Source organism: Maniola hyperantus, chromosome 8, assembly GCF_902806685.2.
Source record: "Maniola hyperantus chromosome 8, iAphHyp1.2, whole genome shotgun sequence".
NCBI lineage: Eukaryota > Metazoa > Arthropoda > Insecta > Lepidoptera > Nymphalidae > Maniola > Maniola hyperantus.
In genome coordinates this window covers 14,493,446-14,506,065 of record NC_048543.1, presented here as the reverse complement: position 1 = coordinate 14,506,065, position 12,620 = coordinate 14,493,446, and the positions used below count along the sequence as shown (strand labels likewise).

The window sequence follows — 12,620 nt, the reverse complement described above, 5'->3', positions numbered from 1 at the left end:
CAGTATTACAAATTTTTTTTTGTCTCGCGCTTTGTGCGGCTGACATGTGTGCGAACAACTTATCTATCCACGGAGAGAAGTTAATACGGAAAATATTGACTCGTTTGTGATTAGTTGGTCACTCAAAATAGTTAACGCCCACTGACGTTTTGTCTTTGTCATTTCTATGGGATAACGTAACAGAGATAGCCCTTCTCTCCGTGGTAAGAGTTAGTTCACTATATAACTATAAGTCCCGCAAATTGCTATTGCGCTGGAACCATGTCTCATTAACATCGAAATGACGTTATTTTGACGTCATTTGCTGTACATTTAAGTAAAATATACCATCAGCTCGAGACTTCAGTGTAGTGCTGACGTCACTAAAATTGCGGCCACGCGCATTAGCAATTTGCGGGACTGATAGTATTAAAGTGATGTGATTTTTTTTGTATAGCGGTAGTTAATGGGGCTAGAATTCATTATTAAAGAGAAATAATCTTAAAAAACATGTTTTTTCAATTTTTACCATGAATGTCACTCTGTACGCATGAAGTCACAATCTATAAACGACAAATGCTTTTTGATTTATTAACATAATAAAAATAGAGTAATTTCTGCGGGAAAATTTTTATGTTAAAAAATATTTGTCTGTACGCCTTGTGACATCATTAATCGCTTTCCGTACAGTGTGACGTTAGAAATCAATTATTAAAAAAAAAACATGATTTTTTAAAATTATTCTCTTTAATAATGAATTCTAGCCCCATAAACTACCGCTATACAAAAAATCACGTCTTGTTATTAGTTACTACAGTCCAAGACCCTATTATTATATACATAGTTATGAATAAAAATGTTATTACGATTTACAGTATGCATTTTTTCCATGTATTATTTTGTTTATGAAATGAAATGAAATGAAAGAATATTTATTTACCAGAATTAATACATTTGACTTAAATGGAGTCGTTATGCATAAAATAATTTCGTTTGTTTAATTTTTTTTAAAGAATGTAGTTCACATAAGTTTTCAGTATAGTTATAATGTTAATGTTTATTTTCTGTGCTTTACTTTTAAAAAAACTTAATTTTTTTTAAAGTAAGACACATGATATATTTTTGTTTCCGTTTCCATTTGACAGGTCTAAAAGTAGAGCCTATCTTTACCACAACGTTATCCTTGGAAAAGGATAGCCATACTTTTAAACCTGACAATTTATTTTCGCAGAGATATGTGTATAAGTCCCGCAAATTGCTATTGCGCTGGAACCATGTCTCATTAGTATCGAAATGACGTCATGTTGACGTCATTAGACGTATATTTAAGTAAAAATATACCATCAGCTTGAAACTTCAGTCTATTGCTGACGTCAATAAACGTGGCCACGCGCATTAGCAATTTGCGGGACTTATACTGTAATTACACAAGCATTATAATAATATCAGATTTTTACACACTATATCTGATCCCATATGAATCGTTAAAATTTTTTAGTGTTTCAAAGTACATAATATCAGGTATAAGTACCGCAAATTGCTAATGCGCGTGACCGCCATTTTAGTGACGTCAGCACTAGACTGAACTCAGACTGAAGTTTCGAGTTGATGGTATATTGTTATTTCGGCTGACGTCTCGAATGACGTCATTTCGATGTTGATGAGACATGGATCCAGCGCAATAGCAATTTGCGGACTCATATGCGCGATACGACATAATATCGGATCGTAAAGTGTATAAATGCTCTAATATCATAGTAATATTAAGATATAAAATATTGTAATATCGGTTTTTTTGTTAACGTTATTAGTTATAACGTAGTATTTGTAATATATCGGTTTGTTTGAACAATACCGTTATTGACTGTGACCGTACCGGTATCTAGTCGCAATTTGTACAAACTTGTTAAAATATTTAGATTTTTTTTTTGTATAAATGTATTTATCTTCAATTTGTTTATGAAGTTTCTTTCATGCTTAATTATATTAAGGAACTAAAGGATAAAATATTACTTAATTATTAAGATATTTTTTTCACCAATTTTTAAATTTTTTTCAATAGAAAGACTTTTATTATTATCAATTTTTGTTATAAATAAGTAAAAATTTAATAGTTTTTTTCAGCTTAAGTATTGAAGACTTTGACAGACAGGCAGTCGATTTTTTTAACTATTAAATGGTCAATACAATTTTAATCGAAACTAAATTATTAATTATTCTCTAATTCTATAAACTCGAAAAAATTATAAATTTGATTGATGGAATTTAATAATATTATTAATTAGTTTTGTGATCAAATTGAATACAAAGGTTAAGTACAGGCTGCCAAAAAAAATAAGCGCGGGGCGTCGTGTAACTAAATCGTCTTTTAAATCCATATAACATATTAATTGGCATTTAAAATAATAGGCTACTTGACAATTTTTTTAAGTTGGTCTTAAATGGTTAATATTTGTCCTATTATATCAAAAAAATTAACACTATATTTTTTTGCGCCCTAAAAACCGTAAAACTTTAATTTAAAAAAATATTTTTCTTAGACAGGTGAAAACACTGTCGGCCATGTTTGGCCGATAGATTATCTGTGCTCTGACGTCATGCATTTGTAAACAACAGTATAACCACAGGGTTACAAATGCATGACGTCAGAGCACAGATAATCTATCGGCCAAACATGGCCGACAGTGTTTTCACCTGTCTAAGAAAAATATTTTTTTAAATTAAAGTTTTACGGTTTTTAGGGCGCAAAAAAATATAGTGTTAATTTTTTTGATATAATAGGACAAATATTGTGGCTAATTCCGTTGTACACAATCTCTAAACTAAACTAAAATGGTACGTCTAAATCTATTGCTATCCCTTTCATAATGTTGCTTGCGGAAAGGGATAGCACTAGATTTAGACCTGTTTATTCAGTTTAGTTTAGAGATTGTGTACAAGAGAATCGACCCCATTAACCATTTAAGACCAACTTAAAAAAATTGTCAAGTAGCCTATTAAACAGTTTTTACAAAAGTGTTTCTTTGACACTTTTTAAGATTATTTTTGGTATTCATAAAAATATATGAAAAAAAATATTTTTATTTTATTCCTATAGGTATTTCTCATTAGCACTCGCTTATTTTTATCGGTAGCTTAAATAAATTAAATTACTTATAAGATTAATCCATTAAATATTATAAATATCTTGAAAGGAACTTCATTGTCTTCCAAGACTGACTAATCGTTATATTTTGATCGCCTTGCATTATGTCATTGTATTCTTTATATATATTGTTCGTATACCAGAGTATGACTTTTTATGTAAAAAAAACTTTCACTTTAATAAGCGTTTTGTACGTAAACTGACAATACGGAATCGAAATTGAAATACACGTCATAGTGCGTACATTTTGAATCGAATGACACCTCATTCATTAAAATCGGTTCAGTAGTTTCGGCGCTACGGTGGATCACACGTAGATACCGACGTAGGCTGCTAAAATCATAACCGTTCATTTTGACTTTGCCGTAGTCAGCATAGCATCATCATCTCAAACGATGGGTTCCCAACGAGTCACAGTGTGACACGTTGGGAACGGAACCATCGGAAAAAAATTCCCATCGAATCACACCCGAGCTACAGTGTGACTCGTTGGGAATTACAATGGATAAAAAAGTTGCAACCAGTAACTGTGTGACTCGATGGGAGAAAAATGTCGATGAGCTCCCAACGAGTAACACTGTGACACGATTCAGTGTGACTCGTTGGGAACCTATCGATCAAACACTCTTCATTCATTTAAAATTAAATAATTACTTATACAAATGGTGTTTGTATATTATAGAAATAAGAATTTATTAAATGTGGTTGATTGTATCAAGTAAAATGTTGGTTAACTTTGTTTTTTGACTTTCCATATTCTCTTTTTCTCTTTCCATTTTATATTTACCATAAAATATAATAGAGAAAGAGTCAGTTCGTGCCAGACCTTAGTTATTTATTATAAATATTTCTTTTAATTTGTATTTTCTGTGAATTAATGTAATTTATATTACTTACTTTCATATGGCGAGGTGAGCATTTTTCGAAAGCCAATCATAATAATAAGTTGTGTATCTTTGTATAGTGGCGGCGATCTAGGGTTGACATCTTTAGAGCGTACATTGACTTAAAGACACTGTTAAAACGAGACAGCGCTATATCGATATCATAAATCTATCCCGTTTTAATGGCTGGCATAAATCCTTCTCGTTTTAACTGAAACTGAGAGCTTATACGCACGGTCGATAGTTGCCCAGTCTCTCAACTCTCAGTCGACTGGCAACTCAAGAATCTGTGAGTTGTATGGAAGTTTCCAAGTCTAAACGTACGGAGTTGCGGCCTAAGCAACGTCAAAGTACGCTCTATACATTATTTTAATGTAGATAACGGGTACATACCACGATTAATTTGAAGTTTTTATTTGTCGATATTTCAACCCAATTGCACGGGTCGTGGTCACGACGGGACTGCGGACTGCGGTGCTGCGAGAGATACGCTGGCTCTATAGTACTCAACCTAAGGCGCCATCTCCACGAACGAGAGAAACGGGGCGATAGTCTCGCCCTGTGACAAAATTCTATGGGGCAATCTCCACAGGCCGATACAATCGCTACAATAGCGTGGATTGAATTTTGTGACACGGCGAGACTATCGCCGAGATTCTCTCGTCTGTGGAGATGGCGCCTAAGAGTGTTTCAACTTTCCACACTCACCCGACACGTATTATGAAAAATGCTGTGCCACTTTTCTAAAATATACTTACCCAAACTATATAATATTTTTCTTCTTTTATGATGAGAATGTCAGAAATAAAATGTCTACAAAAATATACAAACCACATTGTTTTATTTTTAATAAATTGTTTGTGACGGTGAGAATAAGTACCTACTAAAATAAGAAGTGTCAGGTTCGATTCTCGAGCACAGTTTTTTAAATGCCATTACATTTGCAGCTAAACCCAGGTACAGGCGCTACAGGTACTGGGTACACAGGGTTATCTAGTGTTCGCTTGGTTGAGCAACCAGCAACACCAGGTGAGGTATACGTATGTATAATGTATAACCTCTATAATACAAGACATGACGATGCATGACACGATGCCTCGACTCTTCTACCCTGTCGGTGTATGTTACTTCTAAATCGCTTTGCACTGCGACTTTGTAGGTTAGAAATTATGGTTTGCCTCATCCCAAACATTTGTCTTGAGCCAATAAAGGTTACGACCCAATTTGCTTTTTAGGGTTCCGGAGTCCGGACCCGAACGCGACGGTGCCAACAGGACCCTATTACTAAGCCGTCCGTGCGTTTGTCAGCGGGCTATATCTCGTGAACCGTAATAGGTAGAGACATTGATGTAGCAGGTACTAGGTACATCAATGGCTAGAGAGCTGAAATTTTCCACAGAATGTGTATTGCCTATTGCTGCTATAACAAAAAAATGTCGAAAATTAAAAAGTGTTATTTCTTATCCGATAGTACCTACGGAACCCTTCGTGTGCGAGTCCGACTCGCACTAGACCTTAGGATAAAATATTAGTGGACGTCTATTGCTTGTGACCATTCATGTCGAAAAATTGATATAGGTACCTACCTACTTTAATAGGTACTTAGGTACATTACCTACTATCTAAACAAAACAAATAATTAAATATTCATTGCACTGTGTAATTAATTATAGGAAGATTACTTACAACACCTAACAACTGAGTTTAAATAATAAAAGATTTAGATAACACGGAATAGCTTTTATTAAATTTTTGTAATTAAAAACATAAATAATGATATGCCATCCTCCGCTTTGGTTGTTTGCGTCGTACCTACTCGTACCTAACCAGTTTTAATCGAGGATGATATAATTATTACCTACTTATACACGATATTTTCAATATTTTTCTCTTCTCAAACGTCTTTAAAATCCCGCTTTAAATTCAAAGCCTCATTAGTCAAAAAAGATACTATACCTAGAGGATGTAGGTAGGTACCTATCTACTTGCTAAAATCTGAAAAATCTTTAGTTTAAATCACAGTTTGTTGGTTTTATTAGACACCTTACCTTTTACAATATTAGAGAAAGAGACAAATCAGGCTTTTTAACATGCTTCAGTAATACATCGGGATTATCTGATGCATCTGATTATTTCCTAATAAGTATTGAATATATATTATATGGAATACATTGTAGTAGAATATGAAAGTCGCGAAGTAAAGGTATATACTTAGTTATAACTTTTTGTAAACATCATAATAATATGTGCTCATATTCAGCTATAAATTCTATTATATTCTATAGTTATGCCAATGTTTTCAATAAAATCAACTTAAAGAATTTCATTATATCTAGGTACCGTTACGTAGCGTAGGTACTAGGTAGGGAGAAAAATACCAGCGTCTGAACGCCTGAAGGTAGTTCACACAAAAATCACACGTTTGCACCGTTATCGTTTTTTATCATGTCCGACGCTTTTTCCGCTATCATTAGAACAGGAGCGTATGTGTTGCCGCTAACAATTTTTGGCATGACGCTCGCATCAGCTACTCTAATACCTTCAACACCTCTCACCCTCAGCGCTTCATCCACAACCCCATTCCTATCCATCGCACATGTACCCGATAAGTGGTATTGAGAAGCTATCAAATTCAAAACATAGCATTCCCAGTATTTCTTACTCGCAAACTGTAATCCCTTACACTGTTTAACTTTTAAATCAACTATTTCAGACTTAACATGTTTAAAATACTCCGTATTTACCACTGTAGTATAATCTAAAAGGCATCGAGCAAATTTTTTTAAATCTTTTTTATTCAATAGATGGTCTGCGTAGATAAAGGGGTTGTCTTCCGGGTTTTTACTCTTTAAACGTATCTTGCCCCTGGAATCGGGGTGTAATAATGTGATCAATGCGAATAATGTCTCCCGGTCCGTTGAATCAGCCAACGCTATGCATGTCTCGTCATTCCACTTAAATACGTTAGAGCACATGAGTGTCGGCATTATCGTGCCCCTTTCGAAAGGTAGTCCGGTGACTTGGTAATCGGGAAAAGTTTGATTCTTTTCTAATGCAACGTATCCCATAATCGTTGATGCGGGAAATCTGTCCATATTCCTTAAAACTTTTAGGTCACTCAAGAGAATTGGTGTTGATGTATTTTTCCCCGTTAACATTATCGGAACAATGATGTGGTCTTGTAAATTAGCACCCACGTTGGGTGAATTTAGCAATGTTTCGATGCCCATCTCTTCTAAATGATCTTTTGGTCCGATTCCTGAAAGCATCAATAATTTAGGGCTATTCACCGCTCCCGCTGAAAGAATGATTTCCTTTGTAGCTTTTATGGTTTTCATACTACCGTCTTTTTCTTGGACTTCGACTCCCACAGCTTTTTTACCATCAAAAATTATTTTTCTAGCCAACGTGCTTTTAAGTATAAATAAATTTGGTCGATCTTTTATCGGTCTAATAAATGCAATCGCAGCACTTTGTCGTAGTTGGTCTATTGTATAGCTCGGAACAGAATATCCGAGCTGCGCAAATCCATTTAAATCGTCTAAAATATTATGTCCTACTTCACCAAATGCTCTTAAATATTTTCTATTATACGTCTCCCATTCCGGTCTTGTGACTCCGAGGTAGCCGAGTGTCCCATGTAGCGAGTTGGACTCACTTCTTGAAATACGAGTACTATTTAAACGTTCGCTCTTTTTAAAGTACGGGAGGACAGAATCCCAGTCCCACCCTTTATTGCCCAAGGCGGCCCACTCTTGGTAATCTGCTTTGTTTCCTCTCGCGTAGAACATGTAGTTGATGCTGCTCGAACCGCCCAGCAGCTTTCCCATTGTTTGGTAGATAGTTCCCTTTTCGTGCCCCTGAGCTGTCAAGCCATCGTTCATCGTTTTGTAATTCCAGTCTGCATATGAGGCACCCAGCAATATAGACACGGCAGGGATCTGAAATGTTTCATCTTTTCATGTTTTATGATACCTAATACTTACACAAGTAGCAAGATGCAGCCTTACACCTAGAAACTAGGTGCCTAAACAATTTTTTTTTCTAATTTTAAGGCTGTATTTTCACCAAGGGTGTTCAAGTATAATATTACTTATGTAGCCAAACCAGGTATGTGTGAGAAACCACTTATTGATTTCGGTTCGACTTGGTAGACTTAAAAGCCCTAGTAAGTAGAGAAGGTTTAATGAGCCAAGCTATGAAATTCAAGCAATATTATTGGTGAGTTTTTACATAACTTTTTCTACGCACAACTCTGGATGGAAACCCATGTTTCTTACTTAATCATCATTATTTCAGGCTCTGTTTCTAAGTATTTTTTCCTAAAAGATTTAAGGAATTATGTGATACATTACAACGCAACGCTTCCAGTAGGTAGGTACGTACTTGAATATTTAAACTCTAATGCCCAAATAGAAGCGCCACGATAATTTTTTTCATTGTCATTGTGTTCCTACTTAAGAAAATTAATAGATATTATTTTTTGTCATCATCATCATCATCAACCGATATACGTTCACTGCTGGACATAGGTCTCTTGTAGGGACTTCCACACGCCACGGTCTTGCGCCGCCCGAATCCAGCGGCTTCCTGCGACTCGTCTGATGTCGTCCGTCCACCTACTGGGGGGTCTTCCAACACTGCGTCTTCCGGTGCGAGGCTATTATTCGTATAACTCGCCCTTACATCAGTCACATAAGGAGGGTAGTCTCCAGCCTCCACGAGCAACACCCTCCAGTTCCCGACTTCCGTGAGACGATTGGCGAGGACGCAGCCCGCTGAACCACCCCCGATAATGACGAAGTCAAAACTTTCACCATCTGAAAATGTTAAGGCATTGTGTTAGTGGTTTAGAACAAGCTTAGACTTGAAAATGTTAAGGCATTATGTTAGTGGTTTAGAACAAGCTTAGACTTGAAAAACACCCTATAATGCACTGGCACAGAAATTGCTTATAACGTGCTTTTAACTGTCACCATGTAATGAAGCGACCAGCTGCTCGATAGTGACTGATTTATTATTCAATTTCTAAACTACCGTAGGTACCTGCATGCAATATGATATTTTATATTAAGTACTTAGGTAATAGGTACGTATACAACAGGCATAATATATACTAGAACTAGCTTATGCTCGCTACTTAGTCCGCGTGGACAAATTTCAAACCTCTATTTCACCCCCTTAGGGGTTGAATTTTCAAAAATCCTTTCTTAGCGGATGCCTAAGTCATAATAACTATCTGCATGTCAATATTTCAGTCCGATCCATCCAGTAGTTTGAGCTGTGCGTTGATCAGTCAGTCAGTCAGTCACCTTGAACATCACGTCATGACACTTTGCTATATTAATGAAGAGGCAGTTTCGGTCATTCCGATCCGAGATAGTATTATTACTTAGTAGGGATAATTAGGTAGGCCAGGTATGAGTTAATGGAACTCTACGTGATCGCACGCACCCCTTCGTAACCTCGCGCCCCTAGGCACGTGCCTAGTTTGCCTTAGGCATAATCTGCCTCTGCGTACCCGGCATTTACAAAGGCAAAAGTTGGTAGAATAATAAAACATACCGTATACATTAGCTTGACTGGGATAGCGGTGATGATTGTCAAAGAGCAGAGACGACAGAACGACTACCAGAACTTGAACTATTTTCAGCAGGGGCGCGATTACCTTCACTTGTGTGTACGCCCATATAAACCACATTCTGTAAGAAAATGAAAAACAATATAAAATTATAAATATATATCCGTAGATGAATCCGGCTTTACCTACTCACGTAGTTAGTCGAGTCGTGGTTATAATAATGGTAAAGAGTTCCCGCGGGATTTTTACAAAACCTGAATCCACGCGGACGAAGTCGTGGACATAATTATTAGAATATTTACCTACCTAACATAATTATTGTAACTAGATATTGAACAATGGGCATTTTACAAACTTTTTTATTCACGATAAAAAATATCGCGTAATGAAGTCATGTCAGGCTATGATAATTAGGTATTACATTAACACTAGTCGTAAATAGGTATTAATTGCTATTGCGCGGGAACCATGTCTCATTAATTTCGAAATAAAAATATACCATCAGCTCGAAACTTCAGTCTAGTGCTGACGTCACTAAAATGGCGGCCACGCGCATTAGCAATTGCTTATACCTTCTTAATTAAGCTGCTTTTTCCTACGCCTTCGTTTGCGTTGATTTAGGATTTTAGAGATCTGGGTTGAAATCCATATCCATACTATTCCATACTAATATTATAAACTACTTAGCTGATACCCGCGGCTTCGCCCGCGTGGATTTAGGTTTTGAAAATGCCGTGGGAACCTCAGATTTTCCAGAACAAAAAGTAAGTAGCCTATGGGATGCAAGGTAACTCAGTACCTTTCGTAAAAACATTTAAATGCATGATTCGCGAACTATTCTTTAACTATTACGGTTCATGAAATAAGTACTTACGCCTGCTGACAGACAGACGGACGGACGGACAGCGGTGGCTTAGTACGGTAGGCATTTATTTTTGTAAGTTACGTAACGTAAAAGTGATAATTATTAAGTCCACGAAATACGTCTAATCTAATCTGTCTGTCTGTCTGTCAAGAAACCTACAGGGTACTTCCCGTTGACCTAGAATCATGAAATTTGGCAGGTAGGTAGGGTAGGTCTTATAGCAGACATAAGGGGAAAAAATCTGAAACCCGCTAATTTGTGGTTACATCGCACAAAAAAAATTAAATTGTGCTCATGAAGTAATAATCAGTATTTTCAATTTTCAATGTAAGATAACTATATCAAGTGAGGTATCATATGAAAGGGCTTCACCTGCGCATTCTAAAACAGATTTTTGATTATTTTTATGCATCATAGTTTTTGAATTATCGTGCAAAATGAAAAATAAACGTAAATTATTTTTAGTTTATTCGGGTTAGCAAAGTAAGATAACTAAGTTCTTATACCTGTATCGAGTGGGGTATCATCAATCATAATATGAAAGAGCTTTGCCTCCTACATTCTAATACAATTTTTTTATTTATTTAAATCATCTAGAATTTTCACTTTCATTTTCGAGCAAATCTTAATTCATTAAGTAGGTACCTACCTACTTATTTAAAAATGTTTAGTTTGTAAGTATTATGTATTATAACAATTTTTTAAATTAATTTTAAATGATTTTTTTTACAATTTATACAGTACCTACCTACGTATATAATGAAAATTATTGTAATAAAATCCTTTCACTAAAAAATCTGCAAACTCCTTGATATTATAAGCTGAGGCCTAGCTAAATGAACACTAGAAAACCATTTGCAAAGCGTGCGTCGCGTAGGTGTCTTTTCCCGCTCTTAACTTGTTATTATGGTTCCTTAAGTAAATTGTAAAAACTGAACCGATACGGCCAATCACGCTTTGTCTGTCCGTCGGTGAATCAATCTAAATACTTATAGGTATAAAAGGAAAAGGTGACTGACTGATTGATCTATCAACGCACAGCTCAAACTACTGGACGGATCGGGCTGAAAATTGGCATGCAGATAGCTGTTATGACGTAGGCATCCGCTAAGAAAGGATTTTTGAAAATTCAATCCCGAAGGAGGTGAAATAGGGGTTTGAAATTTGCGTAGTACACGCGGACGAAGTCGCGAGCATAAGCTAGTGTTCTATATTCTCAGAAACCGTCGTCGTCTACTAATTGACGTCCGTACGCTGAACATGCAGTGTAGTACGCGACAGATCGAGATAGCAATCGAGGAGGTAACGCCCCGCACCGGGTGATTACGTACGTACGTAGCAGTAGCGACAGCAACGCGACAGCAGTAGCAATGCGACAGTTCATTTGCTGTCTCTCTTCTTCTTATTTTGCTTTGTGGCTATTGCTGTCTCTCTCTAGCCGCTGTTACGTGTGACGTTTGACAGCAATGATCGCGAGGTTTACGCCTGTCGCAAGCCTGTCGCGAGATACGCGCGCCGGTCCGGGCGAGGTGACGTGCGGGTGTGCGGGGCGTCCCACGCCTCATACCACGATTGCCATCTCAACCTGTCGCGGATTATAGGTTTCTTGTGAGAGTTTTCACACGCCGCCGCCTGGATCCAGCGGCTTCCTACGACTCGTCTGATGGTCTGTCCACCTAGATCACACAGGCGCGGATCCAGCTCTCAAAAAAGGTTGTGGTGACAACCATCTGAAAATCGGCAAAGTGCGAGTCGGAAACAATTAAATATCACTTGCTTTAACGGTGAAGGAAAACATCGTGAGGAAACCTGCACATCCGCATTTGGCCAGCGTGGCAGACTATGGCCTAAACCCTTCTCACTCTGAGAGGAGACCCGTCCTCAGTAGTGGGCCGGTAATGGGTTGATTATGATGATGATGATGAAAACCCTTCTCATTCTGAGAGGAGACTCGTCCTTAGTAGTGAGTAGGTAGTGGGTAGTTTATGATGGATGATGATGATGATGATGACTAGTAGTTTAGGCGCATATAAGTCCAGCAAATTGCTATTGCGCTGGAACCGTGTCTCATTAACATTGAAATGACGTCATTTTGACTCGTTCATTTTTGATTCGATTCATCAGCTCGAAACTTCAGTCTAGTGCTGACGTCACTAAAATGGCGGC

At 36.9% G+C, this 12,620-nt stretch overlaps 1 protein-coding gene across 2 annotated transcripts; it reads right to left on the bottom strand.

The window, feature by feature from the left end:
• Positions 1 to 5,797: 5,797 nt before the first annotated feature.
• On the bottom strand, positions 5,798 to 11,335 carry LOC117984597 (ecdysone oxidase-like). Of its 2 annotated transcripts, none has more exons than XM_069500112.1 (4): positions 9,945 to 10,031; positions 9,574 to 9,710; positions 8,695 to 8,828; positions 5,798 to 7,949 (listed from the first exon to the last, which is right to left on the bottom strand). In XM_069500112.1, the coding sequence occupies exons 2-4, from the start codon at positions 9,707 to 9,709 to the stop codon at positions 6,423 to 6,425; spliced, it is 1,797 nt and encodes a 598-aa protein (XP_069356213.1). In that variant the 5' UTR covers position 9,710; positions 9,945 to 10,031; the 3' UTR covers positions 5,798 to 6,422. The 2 variants fall into 2 exon arrangements, with proteins under 2 accessions (XP_069356213.1, XP_034827110.1); XM_034971219.2 differs by lacking the exon at positions 9,945 to 10,031 and adding an exon at positions 11,203 to 11,335 and having other exon boundaries at positions 5,799 to 7,949.
• Between the last annotated feature and the right edge of the window lie 1,285 nt (positions 11,336 to 12,620).